The sequence below is a fragment of the Siphateles boraxobius genome, unplaced genomic scaffold (genome assembly GCF_051911475.1).
Source record: "Siphateles boraxobius isolate OS27281-9 unplaced genomic scaffold, OSU_SipBor_1 247, whole genome shotgun sequence".
In the NCBI taxonomy this organism is placed as follows: domain Eukaryota; kingdom Metazoa; phylum Chordata; class Actinopteri; order Cypriniformes; family Leuciscidae; genus Siphateles; species Siphateles boraxobius.
The window spans coordinates 2,501-27,943 of NW_027508863.1; the positions used below are offsets into that span (position 1 = coordinate 2,501).

The 25,443-nt window shown below is 45.6% G+C and overlaps 1 protein-coding gene across 3 annotated transcripts in view; it reads left to right on the plus strand.

Annotated features, from left to right (window-relative positions):
• Positions 1-25,443, plus strand: part of trpm7 (transient receptor potential cation channel, subfamily M, member 7) — a 41,696-nt gene that overhangs the window by 845 nt on the left and 15,408 nt on the right. For 2 of the 3 annotated variants that reach the window (XM_077241914.1, XM_077241915.1), the window contains exons 2-22: positions 1,709-1,833; positions 2,549-2,720; positions 2,939-3,113; positions 3,436-3,559; positions 4,098-4,170; positions 5,676-5,776; positions 6,412-6,546; positions 7,502-7,555; positions 7,644-7,784; positions 8,094-8,210; positions 9,218-9,495; positions 11,582-11,810; positions 12,542-12,691; positions 18,524-18,667; positions 19,635-19,763; positions 19,900-20,151; positions 20,493-20,667; positions 21,050-21,182; positions 21,261-21,445; positions 24,063-24,195; positions 24,346-25,199. In XM_077241914.1, coding sequence (XP_077098029.1) covers positions 1,709-1,833; positions 2,549-2,720; positions 2,939-3,113; positions 3,436-3,559; positions 4,098-4,170; positions 5,676-5,776; positions 6,412-6,546; positions 7,502-7,555; positions 7,644-7,784; positions 8,094-8,210; positions 9,218-9,495; positions 11,582-11,810; positions 12,542-12,691; positions 18,524-18,667; positions 19,635-19,763; positions 19,900-20,151; positions 20,493-20,667; positions 21,050-21,182; positions 21,261-21,445; positions 24,063-24,195; positions 24,346-25,199 — 3,879 coding nt within the window. The remainder of the gene's footprint in view (positions 1-1,708; positions 1,834-2,548; positions 2,721-2,938; positions 3,114-3,435; positions 3,560-4,097; positions 4,171-5,675; positions 5,777-6,411; positions 6,547-7,501; positions 7,556-7,643; positions 7,785-8,093; positions 8,211-9,217; positions 9,496-11,581; positions 11,811-12,541; positions 12,692-18,523; positions 18,668-19,634; positions 19,764-19,899; positions 20,152-20,492; positions 20,668-21,049; positions 21,183-21,260; positions 21,446-24,062; positions 24,196-24,345; positions 25,200-25,443) is intronic. The other variant, XM_077241916.1, reaches the window with a different exon arrangement.

The window sequence follows — 25,443 nt, forward strand, 5'->3', positions numbered from 1 at the left end:
TGGTGTAGTGTTCGGTTGGTCAAGAACACGATCAGTTCTGTCTTCACAAGGTTTAGTTGATGGTTATGGTCCTTCATGTGAGAAGCTCCCGTCGGATCATCGGGCTGGAATGAGAGATAGAGTTGTGTGTCGTCAGCATAACAGTGATGGGAAAACATGTAGATGGAGAAGAGAAGCGGTCCCAGCACTGAGTCCTGAGGCACTCCAGTATCTCGATGATAACAGTGATGGGATAAACCATGTTTCTGAATCACAGACACTAGTGATGACATGTAGATAGAGAAGAGAAGCGGTCCCAGCACTGAGTCCTGAGGCACTCCAGTATCTAGATGATAACAGTGATGGGATAAACCATGTTTCTGAATCACAGACACTAGTGATGACATGTAGATAGAGAAGAGAAGCGGTCCCAGCACTGAGTCCTGAGGCACTCCAGTATCTAGATGATAACAGTGATGGGATAAACCATGTTTCTGAATAACAGATCCTAGTGATGTCATGTAGATGGAGAAGAGAAGCGGCCCCAGCACTGAGCCCTGAGGCACTCCAGTATCTACATGATAACAGTGATGGGATAAACCATGTTTCTGAATGACAGATCCTAGTGATGTCATGTAGATGGAGAAGAGAAGCGGTCCGAGCACTGAGCCCTGAGGTACTCCAGTATCTAGATGATAACAGTGATGGGATAAACCATGTTTCTGAATAACAGACACTAGTGATGTCATGTAGATAGAGAAGAGAAGCGGTCCCAGTACTGAGCCTTGAGGTACTCCAGTAGCTAGATGATAACAGTGATGGGATAAACCATGTTTCTGAATAACAGACACTAGTGATGTCATGTAGATGGAGAAGAGAAGCGACCCCAGTACTGAGCCCTGAGGCACTCCAGTAGCTAGATGAAAACAGTGATGGGATAAATCATGTTTCTGAATGACATTACACACACACACACATATATATATATATATATATATATATATATATATATATATATATATATAGTAGACACAGTCTAGACTCTAGAGTTTTCTTGTAGTGCTTTGAATTTAGTTTATTTTTCTGACCCCATTGACAGATATTTGTTCTTTATTTTGATTAAGAATGCTTTGATATATATGCTGGAAAACAAGGAAGAACATTGTTTACAATTTGTTTCACTGATCAACCTTATAAAACACAAGGCACTAGCAAAACTAATGATCGACTGCAAAACATTTCTGTCAGCTGAAAATATTTTAATATAAGTCCCCCTCTAAGACACACACACATACTCACACACACTCGCTCTCTCACACACACACATTCAGAGCAGGGCAGACTCAGTTGAGTGACTCTTTTGAAACCAGACTGATTGTTGTGTGTAAGAAAGGTAAAGACTTGGTTGTAAACGACTCGTTCAAGTGTTTTAGCAATGAATGGAAGAAGGGATACCAGTCTGTAGTTTTATAAAAGTGCTGGATTTAGAGTTGGTGTCCTAAGGTGTGTTTGTGTGTGTGTTTTCACAGCAGCAGTTACAGGATTTACTCTCATCATAATGACAGTCATTTGAGTTTAAAGATCAGGTCGAAGTGCTTTATTAGTGTTTACATTCACACAGCGTCTCTAAACACACACACACACGCGCGCACGCCCGCGCACTGCAGTGAGAGGTCACGACCCCTCGAGGGTCACTGAAACTGCTGTGTTTTTTCGCTGTGTTTTCCAGGTGTGGCCAAACATGTGGGTGACGCTCTGAAGGAACATCTGTCCAGATCAGCGCGTAAGATCTGCACTGTGGGAATCGCTCCCTGGGGAGTGATCGAAAACAGGAACGACCTCATCGGACGAGACGTGAGGCGCACACACACACACACACACACACACACACACACACACACACACACACACACACACACACACACACACACACACAGAACCAAGAGAGAAAAATAAAGAAATTGAAACCTGTATTCAGGACTGTTTTGATTTTGTGACGTATAACATTCATTCACTGAGTTGACTGATTCATCAAGGATGCATTAAATTGTTAAAAAGTGACAGTAAAGACATTTATAATGTTACAAAAGACTCTTAATTCAAATTACATGCTGTTCTTTAGAACTTTCTATTCATCAAAGAATCCTGAGAAATGAAATGCATCACGATTTCGACCAAAATAATGAACTGTTTTCAACACTGATAAATCATAAATGTTTCTTGTGCATCAAATCATCATATTATAGTGATTTCTGAAGGATCATGTGACACTGAAGACTGGAGTAATGATGCTGAAAATTCAGCTTTGATCACAGGAATAAATTACACTTTACTATATATTCACATAGAAAACAGCTGATTTACACTGGAATAATATTTCACTGTTTTTACTTTTGTTTTTGATCAAATAAATGAGTAGAAGAGACTCTCAGAAACATTTACAGTAATGCTGGGACATTTTGTACCTCAAATCAGAAATAAATTAGTGTTTCAAATCACACACAAGAAAGTTTCAGGACCTTCTGAATGAAATCATGAATCAGCTCAAGACGTGTGTGTGTGTGTGTAGGTTGTAGCGCCGTATCAAACCCTGCTGAATCCTCTCAGTAAACTCAACGTTCTCAATAACTTCCACTCTCACTTCATCCTGGTGGACGACGGGACCGTCGGGAAATATGGAGCTGAAGTCAAACTCAGGAGAGAGCTGGAGAAACACATTAACCTGCAGAGAATACACGCACGTGAGACACACACACACACACACACACACACACACACTCACACACACGCACACACACTCACACACACGCACACTCTCTCTCTCTCTTACACACACACACACTCACACACTCACACACTCAATCACACACAAACGCGTATATAAATATATAATATGTGAATTTACCATATATGTGTAAAGTAACTGTGTGTGTGTGTGTGTGTGTGTGTTTGTGTGCAGGCATCGGTCAGGGCGTCCCTGTCGTGGCTCTGATCTTTGAAGGAGGTCCAAACGTGATCCTGACGGTGCTGGAGTATCTGCAGGAGAGCCCGCCGGTGCCGGTGGTGGTGTGTGAGGGCACGGGGCGCGCCGCGGACATACTGGCATACGTGCACAAGCAGACGCAGCAGGACGGGTACCACACACACACACACACACACATCAACAGCACTGATGCTCTTCATGACGCTGATTCTTGAGATGAAAGCACTTGATGGGACGATTGTAGAAATATCAGTATATATTCTGTTTGTTAGTGATTAATCATTCACTGCTCGTTAAAATCCTTTTGCTCCAGAACCAGCGAGTCTAGATGCTCTTTACTGTGATTCTGTTGCAGAAATGTAATGCATGAAGGATCACTATCACTTATTCTATGGTGTTTGAATGATTCAGATCTTAAAGACTGTTTGACTGTGTGTGTGTGTCTCCGTGTGTTTGTGTGTGTGTGTGTTTAGCGCACTGCCTGATGGCGTTGAGGCCGACATCATTGCAACAATCAAGAAAACGTTCAACTTCAGCCACAGTGACGCTCTGCATCTGTTCCAGACACTAATGGAGTGCATGAAGAACAAAGAGCTGGTGAACACACACACACACACACACACACTCCTTTACACACACACTCACACACACACACACACACACACACACACACACTCCTTTACACACACTCACACTCACACACACACACACACACTCTCTCTCTCTCTCTCGCTCTCTCACACACACACTCACTTACACACACACACACACACAGCCACTTACACACACACACACACACACACACACACACACACACACACACACACACACACACAGTCACTTACACACACGCACACACACACACACACACACACACACACACACACACACACACACACACACACACACACACACACACACTCTCTCTCTCTCTCTCTCTCTCTCTCTCTCTCTCGCTTTCTCACACACACATTCACTTACACACACACACACACACACACACACACACAGTCACTTACACACACACACACGCACACACACGCACACTCTCACTTGGTGTTTGGTCAATAAGGTCTGGTTTATGAGCGACACATGCGTGTTTGATCCCGTGTGTGTGTGTGTGTGTGTGTCTCAGATCACTGTGTTTCCTGTGGGCTCTGAGGACCATCAGGACATCGATGTGGCTATCCTGAAGGCTCTGCTCAAAGGTCAGTGTGGAACGACCCACATGTGTGTGTGTGTGTGTGTGTGTGTGTGTGTGACAATGTAGGCGTTTTCTGTTTCCAAATGAACCAACTGAGACCCGTATAGCAGAGTCACGGTGATAAAACAGAGGAGTCTCAGAAGGAGTATTTCTCCAGCTGATGAACGATAAAAACAGTCTCACACACACACACACACACACACACACACACACACACACACACACACACACACACACACACACCAGGGTTCCCGCGGATCCTTAAAAAGTCTTAAATTAGATTTTTAAAATATAAGGCCATAAAAAGTCTTATAAAGTCTTATTTTTACTTATGAAAGGTCTTTTTTTTTAGATGACACTTCGACTTAGACATATCTAAATGTTTTCCAAATTAAAACCATCTAATTAGCATAGTTTTATTATTTATTATTCTATCTTTGTGGATTTGCTTGTTCACGTGACAATTCGCATCACATTGGCGGCAGAATAACGTCTGTCTCCTGCACGCGAGAGGAGAGAAGAAGAAAGTTGGCAAATGTCAGTTCAGTCGTAAGTTCAGTCTTTATGTGCGTATCGGGTGTGTGATGTGTATTGTCTATTATGATATTTGTAATCATTGTTTTAACGATGTACGAGGCACTGTCAGCTGACATCGCATTTGTCTCTCGTGCTTTCACTGCGTGATGTGTGCAGTTATAGGTATGTCCCCAAATTAGTTTTTGTCTTATATTTATATCATATTATGTTCTTATATTAGAATATCACATCAGTGAGTGCCGTTTTCCCGTGCACAAGTGTGATATATTTATGTTATACAATAGTTAAATTAAAAATAAATTAACATTGTGAGTTACTTTATAGACACCATATTGTCAATATTGTTTGTTTTCCCTTTATTTCGCCGAATAGAAATTCAAAGTGAAACCGTAGCAGAGTCTAATGCAGCAGACACCGATGATTTCTGGACTGAAATCCACGGTTTAAACGAGTCATTTTAACGATTCAATGAACAATCACTTGTTTCTTTCCCGAATGAATCCGCCGTTTGAACAAATCGGTTGAATGAATGAATGACTCGCTCAACTCACTTATTAACACAGTTTGCCGCCGCCTACTGGCGGTTTTAGTTTCATATTTAAAGTACCCTTTAATTAAAACGTTAAAATCATTTCATTTAAATATTGAAAATGATTAAAAAATCTCATAGCTTTATTTATGCAATTGTAAATATTAATGCCACTTCTGATGCCGCTTCTGTGTCTCCTCTGCACTGCAAATATGGATTTTGATTGAATTATTTAATTTGACTGGTAACTGTGGTACTGTATAATTATTGTGTAATTAAGTATTATTGTATAAATAAGTATAATGACTGTGTAATTTAATTTGAATAATTTAAATGTTTGAACATTTACTTCGCATCAGTTTGAGGAGAAACACTTTATCAAAGTCTAAACTCACACACGATTCAGACTGCATCATCGTGTGTGTGTGTGTGTGTGTTCACAGGCACGAACGTGACGGCCTTTGATCAGCTGGTCTTGACTCTGGCGTGGGATCGCGTGGACATCGCTAAAGACCACGTGTTTGTTTACGGACAACAGCTGCTGGTTCGTACCCGTGTGTGTGTGTGCAGATAAACACTTGTTTAAGTGTTTGTAGTAAACACACACACACACACACACACAGATGACCTCCTGACCTCTCACAGCACATTCTGATACACATGACACTAGTACTGTGGAATTATGATCCATTCAAGAGATTGTGACAATAATATATTACTATTTTATTTTTAATACATTTCAAACTTAATTTTGAAATTTATTCATTCTAATTTTGATTTTTTTTTATAGTCGTTAACATTTAATTAGTAGCCTTTCATTTTTGTAAGTTGATTTGGTTTAAAAAAGCATGAAACACAAAAGTGGAGAAAAAAAATCAAAAAGAGACTTAAGTGTAAAGATGTTTTAAGGGATTGTTCACCAAAAACGCCCTCAATGACTGTGTTTCTGTCCTCTGTGAAATATAGCAGATGTTTTTATAAACGATGGGATTTAAACAACATTGGACTCCACTGACTTTAATTATATGGACAAAAAACACTGACGTTTCTTAAATATCTTTGTTGATGATTTTTGTGTGAACTGCCTCTAAGTTTGACTGCACTGTGAATGATAGTTCTGAGCATTTGGTTAAAGTGTGACTCTTTAAAGTAAGTGTGTGTGTGTGTGTGTGTGTGTAGGTCGGTTCTCTCGAGCAGGCGATGTTGGATGCGTTAGTGATGGACCGTGTGGAGTTTGTTAAACTACTGATAGAGAATGGCGTCAGTATGCACCGATTCCTCACGATTACACGTCTGGAGGAGCTTTACAACACGGTACACACACACACACACACACACATATATATATATATATATTTGGGGTGTAACGGTTCACAAAATTCACGGTTCGGTACGTTTTCGATACAGTAAAAAGAAAGAAATCCCAGAGAAATTTCCTATTTATTAAAAGAAAAATAATTTTTATACAAGTGTGAGTTTTCCTACATCTTGAAACTTTTAGTTTTATAAATGGGGGTAATCTTTGAAGGATGAACAAATAATGTTTTGGTCATCACATTAAAAATAACATTTAAATATGATGATATTTGAGTTTTGAAGTGCTGGGAAAAGATGTGTGACGTACTTGAAAGCATTTTTCTATTCCTGCCACACTTCCATGGTTACAGTGAGTGTTATACAGTAAATCAGCTGATCTGTGGACGTAAAGCCTATAACTAGTTCATTCATGGAACAATGTTTCTCCTGGTTTCCACGTCAGCGCTGTTTGATCCGTTAATAACAGAGATATTTTAATGTTTCTCACTAGATCTCGCAGAGATGTTATTACTTCAGTGGAGAACTCAGACTCTTTGTTTACTGGATCTCTCAGCGCTGTATAACAGTGTTGCTGGGTCACGATCGGCTCGCGCTGCATTGATGATGATGATGGTCCAAACTGGTAAACGGTCCGTGAAGCACAAAATAATGAATAGCGCAGTTTCGCTCCGCTCTCATTACGTTTGCCATGTGATGTTGCGTAACGTTGAGTTGGTCGCACCAGCGGATTTTGATCGGCAGGAAAAATGGTCCAACGAATCGTTCGGTTTGTAATGCGTACCGAACCGAAAGCCTCGTACCGAACGGTTCAATACAAATACATGTACCATTACACCCCTAATATATGTATATACACACATACACACACACACACACACACCAAAAATGATACATGTGAAGATATGTTGTTCTTGAATTTAAACTGAACTTCTGAACGTTAATATTCTCACAGAAACAAACTCCCACCAACCCAACGCTCTATCACCTGGTGAGAGACGTCAAACAGGTAAAGAGCAGCAACACGTGTGTGTCTTTCTCCAAACCAGCGGCTGCGGGGGGAGACGTTGAGTTTCTGTGTGTGTGTGTGTGTCCAGGGAAACCTCCCGCCCAACTATAAGATCACGCTGATCGACGTGGGTCTGGTGATCGAGTTCCTGATGGGAGGAACGTATCGCTGCAACTACACACGCAAACGCTTCCGCATCATCTACAACAATCTGCACGGGAACAGCCGGGTAAACCAGACCTCACACTGGGAATCTGGGAATCCCTTTGTGTCCTTCTATTAAAGGAGCAGTTCACTTTAAAAAAATATATATATTTCAAAACTTTTTTTTGTTTTTACGATTTTATAATTTTAGTTGATTTTTTGTTTTTTTCTTTTGTTTTTTGATTTTATGATTTCATTTGTTAATTATTTTACTTCTCACTTTATATTCTTTACGTTCTCGTTTTACTTTTTTATTATTTCATTATTTGCTTTACATCAACTCCTGATCCCAGTTTGTGAAGTAATGTCTTCATGTGTGCTCTCTCTCTGTCAGCGATCGGGGAGACACACGGCCAGCAGTTCCCATGAGTCCTTCAGCATTCAGGCTGATAAAAAGGAGAAAACACGACACAATCACTTCATCAAGACGGCTCAGCCCTACAAGCCCAAGGTAAAGCCCGACAAGCCCAAGGTAATGCGGGGGGTGACAGTGTGTGCGAGAGAGAGTGAGCTCGAGAGAGAGTGAGCTCGAGAGAGAGTGAGCGCGAGAGAGAGTGAGAGTGAGAGAGAGAGTGAGCGCGAGAGAGAGAGTGAGCGCGCGAGAGAGAGAGTGCGCGAGAGTGCGCGCGCGAGAGTGCGCGCGTGAGAGTGCGCGCGTTAGAGTGAGCGCGAGAGAGAGTGAGCGCGAGAGAGAGTGAGCGCGAGAGAGAGTGAGCGCGAGAGAGAGTGAGCGCGAGAGAGAGTGAGCGCGAGAGAGAGTGAGCGCGCGTGAGAGAGAGAGTGAGCGCGCGTGAGAGAGAGAGTGAGCGCGCGAGAGAGAGAGAGTGAGCGCGCGAGAGAGAGAGAGTGAGCGCGCGTGAGAGAGAGAGTGAGCGCGCGTGAGAGAGAGAGTGAGCGCGCGTGAGAGAGAGAGTGAGCGCGCGTGAGAGAGAGAGTGAGCGCGCGTGAGAGAGAGAGTGAGCGCGCGTGAGAGAGAGAGTGAGCGCGCGTGAGAGAGAGAGTGAGCGCGCGTGAGAGAGAGAGTGAGCGCGCGTGAGAGAGAGAGTGAGCGCGCGTGAGAGAGAGAGTGAGCGCGCGTGAGAGAGAGAGTGAGCGCGCGTGAGAGAGAGAGTGAGCGCGCGTGAGAGTGCGCGCGTGAGAGTGAGCGCGTGAGAGTGAGCGCGCGTGAGAGTGAGCGCGCGAGAGAGTGAGCGCGCGAGAGAGTGAGCGCGCGAGAGAGTGCGTGTGTGTGAGAGAGTGTGTGTGTGTGTGAGAGAGTGTGTGTGAGATATTGTGAGTGTGTGTGTGTGTGAGAGAGAGTGTGAGTGTGTGTGAGATATTGTGTGTGTGTGTGTGTGTGTGTGTGAGATATTGTGAGTGTGTGTGTGTGTGAGATATTGTGAGTGTGTGTGTGTGTGTGTGAGAGTGAGAGTGTGTGTGTGTGTGTATCTCTCCTCTAACCGTCTGGTCGTCCCTCAGCCGGACTCCGTGTCGGAGCAGCAGAAGAAGAAGAGCCGAGAGGAAGTGGTGGACATCGATGACCCGGAGACTCGGCGCTTCCCGTACCCGTTCAACGAGCTGCTGGTGTGGGCCGTGCTCATGAAGAGGCAGAAGATGTCCCTGTTCTTCTGGCAGCACGGGGAGGAGTCCACCGCCAAAGCCCTGGTGGCCTGCAAGCTGCTGCGCTCCATGGGCTACGAGGCCAAGAAGAGCGACGTGGTGGACGACACCTCGGAGGAGCTGAAGGAGTATTCCAGGTGAGGCGGCCGGTCTGAGCCGGAGTAACGCTGGGAATCCGAACTGAACAGAATCGATCTGTATATTGTAGGGATGCACCGATATTAAAAGTTTTGTCCGAAACCGATTATAATAAAACACTTTGCCGAATTCCGAATTTCCCCCCATTTATTTTGACAATTTTTCATCATTTCATAAATTAAAGTGCTTTTTACTATTTCGTCTTGCTTTTCAAAGAAAAAATAAATTACAAAACTTGAATTTAAAAATATTTATAATATTAATATAATATTTTTAACATTCCAGCAGACATTATAGTGTACCAACAAAGCACAATATAACTCAAAATAAATAAAGTTTTTAAACTAAAAATATTTGTATTTGGCCATCTTTGAGCTCATTCCAAGCGAGTCACGATCAGGGTTGGGAATCGGATACTTGTTATATAATTAACATTTCAATATGGCTTTAAACCATTAGCCTGGTTAAAACCAGACCATTCTCAGTTGTAACTGAGTTAGGGTCTGGCAAAGCTTCATAGACAAATCATTTCCAAAGGGGCGTCACCAACGGACGTAGCTTAAATGCCTCTGGGCGCAACTGGATAGACCTAAAACCAATCAGAGCGATGAAGAAGATGACGTATGCAGAGCTACGTTAACAACTTAGTTTGAATAAACGAGCAGACACTGATCAGCTACTTGCTCTACGTTTATTTAAAATTAACAGCAAGACAACTAGAAGTGAATGTGCTTTTCCATTAAATAAATCACACACAGTAAACAAAACCTTAACATAAAAAACTTTGCAATTTAGACGCGCAAACTGGTTGCCGGTGATGTGAGATGTACGGCTCGGGCAGATTCGGCTTGAAGTCGTTCATCCTCGGATGCGGCGCCGTGCTCGATGTTACAAAATACCAGTGCACACAGCCAAGCGAAGCGGGGTCTTGCCGGTCTTGCTCACCGAACGCGTGATTTTAGCCCCGCGCACCTTCGCGCTCGTGCGGACGCGTTGAGTATAAACAAGGCTTTACTCCGTGTCAGCGCGCTCTGATCGGTAAAGCGGCACAGACCTCTCCCGAATCATCTCCTCCGATCGCACCACTGACTCCCAGAGCAAATCTAAATTTGCGGAAGTTGTCCGGGTTCTCCCAGGCTATCAAACCATTCAAGCATGAGAGAATCTGAAAATCTTAAAACTGTTTATTTCTATCGTTTCTTTGTTCAGTTGTGTATATTTGTTGCGATTTGCTCATTTTTTTATTTGTTCTTTTTTAATAACAGTGTTTATTGTCTTTAATAATGCTGAAGTTTATATTAGTTGGGCTAGTTGTTTTCTATGGTGTTTGTAAACCTCAGGCAAACGTTGCTTGTGTAAGAGTTCTTCAGCTGATGATGTTCATGATATTCAGATACAATTTAATGTTTTGCAATAAGACTAAATGTAAATGATATCTAAGTTTTTTTTAAATTTTTTACCTTATGAGAACCGATAAGCAGAATCGGAATCGTTGAAATTCAGACGATTGCCAACGCTACTCACGGTCAGTCTGAGAATCAGAGTCAAACGCTGGAAATGAAGCTCAAAGTGAATCTGAACTGTAGTGTCAAACTTGAACAGAATCGATCAGAATTTTCGCTTTTTTTTCCCATTTGGCTTTTGGCTGCTTAGTTTGGGACATTTAATTTAATATTCATCATATTATTGATCTCCTGCATTGACAGCATTATACGAGAAGTGAACTGAATCTTTTTCGGCAGCACTTGATTCAGTTACACTTTCTCTTCTCTTCTACTCTATTTAAAACACTGCATTAAAGTTAAACTGAGAGGGGTTATAGCACTTACGTATTGTTGTCCTACTGTTAGTTTAACTGCTTCTATTGTTCTCATTTGTTAGTCGCTTTGGATAAAAGAGTCTGCTAACACACTCTGTGTTGTAAAAAGCGCTTTATAAATAAAGCTGACTTGAATAATGACACTATTGTCTTTCAGAGCTGCTGGATCTGATCTCATATTTGATGATGTGCATTATTGATTGTGTATTGCTGTACAGTATAGTGCTGTAGTGAAGACTGTGTGTGTGTGTGTGTGTGTGTGTCAGTGAGTTCGGCACGCTGGCGGTGGATCTGCTGGAGCAGTCGTTCCGGCAGGACGAGACGATGGCCATGAAGCTGCTGACGTACGAGCTGAAGAACTGGAGCAACTCCACGTGTCTGAAGCTGGCGGTGTCGTCGCGGCTCCGGCCCTTCGTGGCGCACACGTGCACACAGATGCTGCTGTCCGACATGTGGATGGGGCGCCTCAACATGCGCAAGAACTCCTGGTACAAGGTACAGCAGCACTGATTACAGTCGCGAGTGCGTTTAGCAGGAGGACGGGCGATGCGGACGAGATCACCATATTAACTGAGCACAAATAATCGCAATAACGCTCACGCGATTCGGCAAAGGCTGCGATTATTATATGCACGGCTGATCGGTAGTAAACGCTCCCTCTGAACACCAGAGGGCGTCTCTCACACACACACACACACACACACACACACACACACACACACACATCCCTCTGAACACCAGAGGGCGTCTCTCACACACAAACACACACACGCCAAATATGCCCAGCAGAAGTACGATAACACATCATTTTCTGGTATTCATTGCGATATCAATGTCGATGTAAATATAGTACATTCTCTGCTGTTTGACAGCCTCATAAACACAAACTAAAGTGATCTAAAGTAAAACATACGCATCATCAAATACGCTCCTATAGGGTTAGCCTAACCCTAACCCACCAATTACATAAAAGAATAAAAAAACAGTAAAAATCGGAACACCAGCCCTTGCCGAAATGGAAAAGTTGCAGATAAACATTTATTCTGTAGAAGTGCAGATAAACACCAAGAATAATTACACACAATAATAATTCAAATTAATAACAAGTTTGAAATGTAAAAAATGAACAATAATACTGATAATAATACGCATCCCTATTTAGCAGACGCCTTTATCCAAAGTGTCAGAATGCATTGGTGTGTGTGTGTGTGTGTGTGTGTGTCCAGGTGATCCTGAGCATCCTCGTCCCTCCGGCCATCCTCTTGCTGGAGTACAAGACCAAAGCGGAGATGTCCCACATTCCCCAGTCCCAGGACGCCCACCAGAGCATGGAGGACAGCGAGCACAGCCTGCAGAACCCCGACGACATCCCCATGGTGAACACACACCCGAGAACACACTCCACACACACACACCCGAGAACACACTCCACACACACACCCGAGAACACACTCCACACACACCCGAGAACACACTCCACACACACACACACACACCCGAGAACACACTCCACACACACACACACACACACACACACACACACACCCGAGAACACACTCCACACACACACACACCCGAGAACACACTCCACACACACACACACACACCCGAGAACACACTCCACACACACACACACCCGAGAACACACTCCACACACACACACACACACACACCCGAGAACACACTCCACACACACACCCGAGAACACACTCCACACACACCCGAGAACACACTCCACACACACACACACCCGAGAACACACTCCACACACACACACACCCGAGAACACACTCCACACACACACACACACACCCGAGAACACACTCCACACACACACCCGAGAACACACTCCACACACACCCGAGAACACACTCCACACACACACACACCCGAGAACACACTCCACACACACACACACCCGAGAACACACTCCACACACACACACACCCGAGAACACACTGCACACACACACACCCGAGAACACACTCCACACACACACACCCGAGAACACACTCCACACACACACACACCCGAGAACACACTCCACACACACACACACCCGAGAACACACTCCACACACACACCCGAGAACACACTCCACACACACCCGAGAACACACTCCACACACACACCCGAGAACACACTCCACACACACCCGAGAACACACTCCACACACACACCCGAGAACACACTCCACACACACCCGAGAACACACTCCACACACACCCGAGAACACACTCAACACACCCGAGAACACACTCCACACACACACCCGAGAACACACTCCACACACACACCCGAGAACACACTCCACACACACACCCGAGAACACACTCCACACAGACCCGAGAACACACTCCACACACACCCGAGAACACACTCCACACACACACCCGAGAACACACTCCACACACACACACACCCGAGAACACACTCCACACACACACCCGAGAACACACTCCACACACACACACAACCGAGAACACACTCCACACACACACCCGAGAACACACTCCACACACCCGAGAACACACTCCACACACACCCGAGAACACACTCCACACACCCGAGAACACACTCCACACACACCCGAGAACACACTCCACACACACCCGAGAACACACTCCACACACACACACACCCGAGAACACACTCCACACACACACCCGAGAACACACTCCACACACACCCGAGAACACACTCCACACACACCCGAGAACACACACCCGAGAACACACTCCACACACCCGAGAACACACTCCACACACACACCCGAGAACACACTCCACACACACACCCGAGAACACACTCCACACACACACCCGAGAACACACTCCACACACACACACCCGAGAACACACTCCACACACACACACCCGAGAACACACTCCACACACACACACCCGAGAACACACTCCACACACACACACCCGAGAACACACTCCACACACACACACCCGAGAACACACTCCACACACACACACCCGAGAACACACTCCACAAACACACCCGAGAACACACTCCACACACACACCCGAGAACACACTCCACACACACACCCGAGAACACACTCCACACACACACCCGAGAACACACTCCACACACACACACCCGAGAACACACTCCACACACACACACCCGAGAACACACTCCACACACACACACCCGAGAACACACTCCACACACACACACCCGAGAACACACTCCACACACACACCCGAGAACACACTCCACACACACGAGAACACACTCCACACACACACACCCGAGAACACAGTCCACACACACACACCCGAGAACACACTCCACACACACACCCGAGAACACACTCCACACACACACCCGAGAACACACTCCACACACACACCCGAGAACACACTCCACACACACCCGAGAACACACTCCACACACACCCGAGAACACACTCCACACACACCCGAGAACACACTCCACACACACCCGAGAACACACTCCACACACACACCCGAGAACACACTCCACACACACCCGAGAACACACTCCACACACACGAGAACACACTCCACACACACCCGAGAACACACTCCACACACACACACACCCGAGAACACACTCCACACACACACACAACCGAGAACACACTCCACACACACACCCGAGAACACACTCCACACACACACACACCCGAGAACACACTCCACACACACACCCGAGAACACACTCCACACACCCGAGAACACACTCCACACACCCGAGAACACACTCCACACACACCCGAGAACACACTCCACACACACACACACACCCGAGAACACACTCCACACACACACACACCCGAGAACACACTCCACACACACCCGAGAACACACTCCACACACACACACACCTGAGAACACACTCCACACACACACACACCCGAGAACACACTCCACACACACCCGAGAACACACTCCACACACACACACCCGAGAACACACTCCACACACACACACACCCGAGAACACACTCCACACACACACCCGAGAACACACTCCACACACACACCCGAGAACACACTCCACACACCCGAGAACACACTCCACACACACCCGAGAACACACTCCACACACACCCGAGAACACACTCCACACACACACACACCCGAGAACACACTCCACACACACACCCGAGAACACACTCCACACACACACACAACCGAGAACACACTCCACACACCCGAGAACACACTCCACACACACCCGAGAACACACTCCACACACACACACACCCGAGAACACACTCCACACACACACACCCGAGAACACACTCCACACACACACACAACCGAGAACACACTCCACACACAGACCCGAGAACACACTCCACACACACACACACCCGAGAACACACTTCACACACACACCCGAGAACACACTCCACACACACCCGAGAACACACACCCGAGAACACACTCCACACACCCGAGAACACACTCCACACACTCGAGAACACACTCCACACACACCCGAGAACACACTCCACACACACACCCGAGAACACACTCCACACACCCGAGAACACACACCCGAGAACACACTCCACACACCCGAGAACACACTCCACACACACACCCGAGAACACACTCCACACACACACCCGAGAACACACACCCGAGAACACACTCCACACACCCGAGAACACACACCCGAGAACACACTCCACACACCCGAGAACACACTCCACACACACACCCGAGAACACACTCCACACACACACCCGAGAACACACTCCACACACCCGAGAACACACACCCGAGAACACACTCCACACACCCGAGAACACACTCCACACACACACCCGAGAACACACTCCACACACACACCCGAGAACACTCCACACACCCGAGAACACACACCCGAGAACACACTCCACACACCCGAGAACACACTCCACACACACACCCGAGAACACACTCCACACACACACCCGAGAACACACTCCACACACACACCCGATAACACACTCCACACACAGACACCCGAGAACACACTCCACACACACACACCCGAGAACACACTCCACACACACACACCCGAGAACACACTCCACACACACACCCGAGAACACACTCCACACACACACACCCGAGAACACACTCCACACACACACACCCGAGAACACACTCCATACACACACCCGAGAACACACTCCACACACACCCGAGAACACACTCCACACACACACCCGAGAACACACTCCACACACACACCCGAGAACACACTCCACACACACACCCGGGAACACACTCCACACACACACCCGAGAACACACTCCACACACACACCCGAGAACACACTCCACACACACACACCCGAGAACACACTCCACACACACACACCCGAGAACACACTCCACACACACACCCGAGAACACACTCCACACACACCCGAGAACACACTCCACACACCCGAGAACACACTCCACACACACCCGAGAACACACTCCACACACACACCCGAGAACACACTCCACACACACACCCGAGAACACACTCCACACACACACCCGAGAACACACTCCACACACACACCCGAGAACACACTCCACACACACACCCGAGAACACACTCCACACACACACACCTGAGAACACACTCCACACACACACCCGAGAACACACTCCACACACACACACCCGAGAACACACTCCACACACACACACCCGAGAACACACTCCACACACCCGAGAACACACTCCACACACACACACCCGAGAACACACTCCACACACACCCGAGAACACACTCCACACACACACCCGAGAACACACTCCACACACTCGAGAACACACTCCACACACACACCCGAGAACACACTCCACACACACAACCGAGAACACACTCCACACACACAACCGAGAACACACTCCACACACACACCCGAGAACACACTCCACACACACACCCGAGAACACACTCCACACACACACCCGAGAACACACTCCACACACACACACACACACCCGAGAACACACTCCACACACACACACGCACCCGAGAACACACTCCACACACACACACCCGAGAACACACTCCACACACACCCGAGAACACACTCCACACACACACCCGAGAACACACTCCACACACTCGAGAACACACTCCACACACACACCCGAGAACACACTCCACACACACAACCGAGAACACACTCCACACACTCGAGAACACACTCCACACACACACCCGAGAACACACTCCACACACACACCCGAGAACACACTCCACACACACACACCCGAGAACACACTCCACACACACACCCGAGAACACACTCCACACACACACCCGAGAACACTCCACACACACACCCGAGAAGACACTCCACACACAAACCCGAGAACACACTCCACACACACAAACCCGAGAACACACTCCACACACACACCCGAGAACACACTCCACACACACACCCGAGAACACACTCCACACACACACCCGAGAACACACTCCACACACACACACCCGAGAACACACTCCACACACACACCCGAGAACACACTCCACACACACACACACACCCGAGAACACACACACACACCCGAGAACACACTCCACACACACTCCCGAGAACACACTCCACACACCCGAGAACACACACACACACACCCGAGAACACACTCCACACACACACACACACACACACACCTGAGGAGATCTTAACACTCCAGTCTGAGAACGTGCCTGGGCCGTCGTTCTGCAAACTGAACCTCAGAAAACTGTCAATCTTTACACAAGTGAATGTTTTCAAGTGTACTTGCAAATGATCTGTTTCTGTCTTATTTGTGACACAACATTCCTTAATCAAGATACATTTACTTGAGAAACAAAATGACGGAAGAAATTAAGTCTTGTTTACTGAAAAAAAGTGAGTTTGTGTTTAAAACAAGAACCAATATCTGCCAATGGAGTCTGAAAAATAATCTTGTTTTCCCTTTAAGTTTATTTTATTTTTCTGACCCCACTGTCAGATATTAGTTCTTGTTTTAAGCACAAACTCACTTTTTTACAGTAAACAAGACTTAATATCTTCAGTCATTTTGTTTCTCCAGTAGATGTGTCTTGATTTAAGAATTTGTATGTATTTGTGATGGAAAACAAGACAGAAACCCTGAGGAGGAACATCTGCATTTGTTGCAGTGTTTTGACAGCTGTGTGTGTGTGTGTGTGTGTGTGTGTGTGTGTGTGTCAGGATGTGTTTAAAGAAGTACGTATCAATGAGAACGCAGAAATGAAAAGTGAATCGGAGGTCCACGTCCGCTCGCGCCGATTACCCATCACTCGCAAGTTCCACGCGTTTTACCACGCGCCCATCGTCAAGTTCTGGTTCAACACGGTATGTATGACTCTTTTCTCACACTCTCTCTCTCTGTGTGTGTGTGTGTGTGTGTGTGTGTGTGTGTGTGTGTGTACGCTTCATTTCCAACTCTTTAATAAGTGTTCTGGATTGTTGTTCCCATGTGATAGTATCAGAGACACTCGTCCCTGCATAAACTAACGGTGTTACACAGATAAACATCTCAGAACTAGTGGAAGGTTTACTAGTGACATTTCAACCGTGTGTGTGTGTGCGTGTGCAGCACTGGTTGATCATTCATCTGTTGTTTCTCATAAGCTAAAGTGTGTTAAGGTGAATGTGAATTAAAGATTTTCTGAAAAGCAAATGATTGTTGTGTGTGTGTGTGTGTGATATGAATCATCATGACTCTTTGATCGTTCGGCCGCTATAAACAATTCCGAGCAACTGCGCAATGGGATCAAACACACACCTGATACCTAGAGTTCTGTGATGCAGAAAATTAGGAATCCAGTCATAAAAATAGAATTTACTGTGTAAAGCAAAATGTCACAGAGTTTTTGGATTAATAAATCAAAAGTACCTCTGTACATTAAATCAAATACACACAGAAACTCACTTCTTCACTAGAACACATGACAGCAATGCAATGCACTCTAGTAAAGGAACTGTTTCATTTGGTTATAATTTAAAATAGTTATTGAATTCATTTAATTATCAGCGTTTTTTTGTTGACGCATTTGTAATTAATCATAAAACACAGAACAGAATAATGAACGGCATTTGGTGACAAAATCAAATGGATTTCATAGACGTTTGATCTAAATCCAGGAGACTGATGCAGTCTGTGTTTATTCTGTGATTCTGGATTGTGATAATATTTCTCTCTCTAAACGGAATAATCATGAAGACTGAACATGATCTGTGTGTCTGTGAGAGGAAGATCAACTCTACGTGCTCAACACTGTTTTCATATGCATGTATAAAATGGTTCTGTGTGTTGCAGCTCTTTTATATCGGGTTCCTGATGCTGTATTCATTCGTGGTGTTGGTGAAAATGAAGGAGCTTCCGTCTCCTCAGGAATGGATCGTCATTCTGTACATCTTCACGCTCGCGGTGGAGAAGATACGAGAGGTGTGTGTGTGTGTGTTCAGATGTTTGAGTGGGGCATATCAGAAATGTTAAATTTTTTTGAGCAGCATTTGTTACAATCCAACAAAGCGTTAACCCTTCCTTCTGATGATTGTGTGTATTTGTGTTTCCTCTCTAGATGTTCATGTCTGAAGGAGGGAAAATCAGTCAGAAGATTAAAGTGTGGTTCAGTGACTACTTCAACATTTCTGACTTCCTGGCCATCCTAATGTTCTTCGTGGGCTTCGGTCTGCGCTTCGGCAATTCTAGCGTGTCCGTCGTGGGCCGGATCGTTTACTGCTTGAACATTATCTTCTGGTACGTGCGGCTGCTGGATATTCTGGCTGTCAATCAGCAGGCGGGGCCGTACGTCATGATGATCGGGAAGATGGTGAGCGCTTGTGAAGAGTGTTGTGGGTGTTGGTAACGGCCATTACGTAATCAGATTAACTTTTTTAATATAACAAGTATTGGCCATTACGTAATCAGATTACTTTTTTAATGTAACAAGTATCGGCCATTACGTAATCAGATTACTTTTTTGATGTTACAAGTAACGCATTACAAGTAACGCCCATTACGTAATTTATTACTTTTTTGATGTTACAAGTAACGCATTACAACAGTATCATAACATTACTTTTAAAAATAACTTTCCCCATCACTGCTGGTGAACTCATGCGGTGTTGCGTACGTGTTGTCGATCGGCGTGTTTGTTCGCTCTTTCCGCAGGTGGCCAACATGTTCTATATCGTGGTCATCATGGCTGTTGTGCTGCTGAGTTTCGGGGTTCCTCGTAAAGCCATTTTGTACCCAAATGAGGAGCCTTCATGGACTTTGGCTAAAGATGTGGTTTTCCAGCCCTACTGGATGATGTACGGTGAAGTTTATGCGTACGAGATTGACGGTAAACCCCTGGGGACTCGCATACAGAACAAAACAAAACTAGCGTTAACACACCATTTATCTAACATTAAAATTAAACACTTTTAAACCCTTTCCAAATTCTTATGACTGTAACGTGGGGGAAAAATGAACTAACCCGATCCCTAAGATCTGCTAAAACATCATTAAATTAACGGAAAACACTTTACAATAAGGTTTCATTTGTTAACATTAATTAACTCTCATGAACTAACAATGAAAATACTTCTACAGAATTTATTCATCTTAGTTGATGTTGATTTCAATATTCACTAATGCATTACTAAAATTAAAAGTTGTATTTAGCACATAGTAATGCTAGTGATGTCATCAGCCTCAGTTACATGTGACGTGTGTGTTTGCAGTGTGTGCGAACTCGAGCGAGGAGCACGCGAGGGAGCTGTGTGACACGGGAGTGTGGCTGACGCCGCTGCTGCAGGCCGTCTATCTGTTTGTCCAGTACATACTGATGGTGAACCTGCTCATCGCCTTCTTCAAGTGAGTGACCCGCCGCTACGCCCGCCCGTGTGTGTGTTCTCCGTTCGTCATGATAACTGACGTGCCGTTTCTCTGCAGTAACGTGTACCTGCAGGTGAAGTCCATATCTAACCTGGTGTGGAAGTACCAGCGTTACCACTTCATCATGGCGTATCACGACAAGCCCATTCTGCCGCCGCCGCTGATTCTGCTCAGCCACATGGCGTCGGTGCTGTCGTCCATCTGCAGGAAGAGGAAGAAGGACAGCAGGACCTACGGACCAAGTAACGTGTCTAAAACTAAGTTACACTGTTTCACTGACAGTTACACGGTTACATCATCGGTTACGCTGTTACATGGACAGTTACACTGTAACACTGACGGTTACACTGTTACACTGACGGTTACACTGTTACACTGACGGTTACACTGTTACACTGACGGTTACGCTGTTACACGGACTGTTACACTTTTACACTGACGGTTACGCTGTTACACAGACTGTTACACTGTTACACTGACGGTTACACTGTTACACTGACGGTTACGCTGTTACACAGACTGTTACACTTTTACACTGACGGTTACGCTGTTACACAGACTGTTACACTGTTACACTGACGGTTACACTGTTACACTGACGGTTACGCTGTTACACTGACTGTTACACTGACTGTTACTCTGACGGTTACGCTGTTACACTGACTGTTACACTGACGGTTACGCTGTTACACTGACTGTTACACTGACGGTTACGCTGTTACACTGACGGTTACGCTGTTACACTGACGGTTACACTGTTACACTGACGGTTACGCTGTTACACTGACGGTTACACTGTTACACTGACGGTTACGCTGTTACACTGACTGTTACACTGACGGTTACGCTGTTACACTGACTGTTACACTGACGGTTACGCTGTTACACAGACTGTTACGCTGTTACACAGACTGTTACACAGACTGTTACACTGTTACACTGACGGTTATGCTGTTACACAGACTGTTACACTGTTACACTGACGGTTACACTGTTACACTGACGGTTACACTGTTACACTGACGGTTACGCTGTTACACTGACTGTTACACTGTTACACTGACGGTTACACTGTTACACTGACGGTTACGCTGTTACACTGACTGTTACACCGACGGTTACGCTGTTACACGGACAGTTACACTGTTACACTGACGGTTACGCTGTTACACTGACATTTACACGGTTACATCCTCAGTTACGCTTGTTACACTGACAGTTGCACGAGTTATATGGTTGCACTGACGGTTACACTGACGGTTACACTGACGGTTACATGGTTACATCGACTGTTACACTGACAGTTACACTGACGGTTACGGTTACACCGAAGGTGTTAGCTGTTACACGGACAGTTACACAGTAGCACTGACTGAGTTACACTGACAGTTACACTGTTACATCGATGGTTACGCTGTTACACTGACAGTTCAGGGATGCAAACAGCGCGCTTTTCGGAGCCTCGCGCTTTTTTCACGTCAGTTTGGATGACTTGGGTCTGAGACTGAGAGGGTCTTATTATAATTTCACAAAGTCATCTGAAGCCATTCCATAGCTTAATGTGAGGGACAGAAGTCTATTTACATCATTAAATTAAAGTTTACGGAAACTTGTTTTCCCTCCTCTGCGGCTGTCAATCATTCTCCATTCAGTATTCAAACAGCGCACGCGCCTCGTCCGGTTACAGCAGGATGCACGGTAAAACTCTCTCCAATATGATATATTCACATTATAGTGCTTGATCTGTAGATAAAAGGCTGTGGATTTGCATAAAATTTACTTTATTTTGTGTATTTGTATATTATTTTTGTTGCTGTTTTTAAACGACTCGCTACCGTGCCTGTTAGCACAAGCACTATGAATCGGCATCAAACGCACAATAACTGGAATTTAAAACTGTGAAGAAACAAATGATCAGTAAACTGTTGGACAGATATACACTAGGATTTGTGCGCTCGATATTTCTTCGCTTTGTGCCGTTAACTTTTAAATGCGCACTTGTGCAGCGCAGCGCTGTACACTGTGACTCCATGTTGCTTTGAGCACATCATTCTGCATACGCGCTTTGTGCGCTCTGTTTTGAAGCGTTCATGGTTTTGCGCACTGAAAGATTATTAAAAGCCTATATATTTTTTATACCTATTCTGCACAATACATTTAAAATAAGTATAATTTAATTGTATGTGTAATTGTATTATTTCTGTGTAGTGTAGGCTATATAAATATATACAGTATAAATATAAAATTGTGAAATGTATGATTGCCTGATTGAATTTTATAAGAGAACTAATAGTAATTTGTTTTTATTAACATGTTTAGTTTTTATAAAATTACTTTGCAAATTTTTGATACATTTATGTAACATTTAAAGGTGTTAACAGTAATCTTACACTGCAAAATGATAACTTACAAAGGATTAAATTCTTCACAATTATGGATATTTGCCACGGGGCGAGGGCTTCGATAACCTCTCTCTATTTTGACCATACATGTGTTTGCATCCCTGCAGTTACACGGTTACACTGACGGTTACGCTGCTACATTTACAGTTAAACTGACTGCTACACGGACAGTTACATGGTTACACTTGACAGTTACACTGACAGTTACACTATCTAATGAGTTAAACTCTTAAATTCCTCTGTATCAGTCTTAAATACCTTAAATGGTATAACAATAGTCTTAATTATCTCTTGGGGATGTCTGAAATTTGGGGTTCACAAACCAGGAATCGCGATATAGCTTGATGTTAATATTAAATTTAAAAAGGCAATGATTTAATTGATACGGCCATATGGTACTCATTTTATTGTGCCGTTTAAAAAAAAGCTTTAAACGTGATGCCCTGTTTGCCCGCAGAGCTCTTCCTGACCGAGGAGGACCAGAAGAAGCTGCACGATTTCGAGGAGCAGTGCGTAGAGACGTACTTCCACGAGAAAGACGATCAGTTTCACTCTGGGAGTGAAGAGAGAATCAGACTCACGTCCGACAGGTCTGGCAGATCTGTACAGAAGACAATATGTCATTCATCAATTTAGTTCACGTCATCTGATCAATAATATTACTGAATATTAAGTGGCTTTTAAACTAATTATGGTGCTGGAAGAGTCTACATGAACATAAATATGCCTGTGTGTTTCAGGGTGGAAACGATGTGTGTGCAGTTGAAGGAGGTTGGAAACAAGGTGACCTTCATCAAGCGCTCTTTGCACACGCTGGATTCTCAGATCGGACACCTGCAGGACCTCTCGGCGCTCACGGTGGACACGCTAAAGGCGCTAACAGCCCAGCGTGCGTCTGAGGCTAGCAAAGTGCACAACCAGATCACGCGTGAGCTCAGCGTCTCCAAGAACCTGGTGCCCGACCTGACGGGACACTCGAAGTCGAGCGCGCTGGTGCGCTGCAGTGTGGGGTTCCTGCCACCCGCCGCTAGCATAGCAGAGTCGCTGTTTGGGGGCGGAGCCGAAGGGTTTCAGGGGGCGGAGCTTCCTTTGAGTCCGGATAGACGCGCTCCGTTCCCGGTCGAGTTGGGATCCTCGAGCTGCGCCTTCCCACAGTCGCTCACGCGCTTTCACTCGCTTAGACGCTCCATTCGCTCAGACACGGGTCATGGCAGCCTCGTTAGCGCTCCAGCGGCATCGGCTACGTTCTTCGTCAGCACGCCGTCACAGCTCGTAGACTCCAGACACTCGCAGACGGAGCCGTCGCACAGCGCCGTGGAGTTCGGGGCCTTCGTGGGTGAGTATGAGGAGAGTGTTGATGAAGGCCTGCCAGTGCTGGTCATGTGTGCGCCCGATTGTGAGGGGTACGTGAATCATGCCTTCTCTGATGATGAGGATGATGATGAGGTTAGAGAGCAAGACCTCACCGCTGACCGGCCCGACAGAAACACGCCGCTCCCGGGTTTACCTCGGGCCCCTGAGCTCCGGCCCCGGCGCTTCATGAAGGACGGCCGCTGCAGACGTGCGCTACACAGACTCGGCCAGAGAACCGGAGGTTTGGCTTCGGTCCACCACTGGGAATCGGGGATAAATGATGCATTACCCCACCCTAACCCTGACCCTTGACCCTCTGCATGCCCCTGTGTGTGTTAAGGCCCCGATATACTCACACCGAAGTTCTTTGCTTGGGGTTAAAAAGAAGTTTGAAATACCTTAGCAACGATATACTGTTAGCGAACATCCCAACGCCTTCCACATTTAGATGAATCTGTAAATATGTGTGGCGCCCTCCTCTGAAT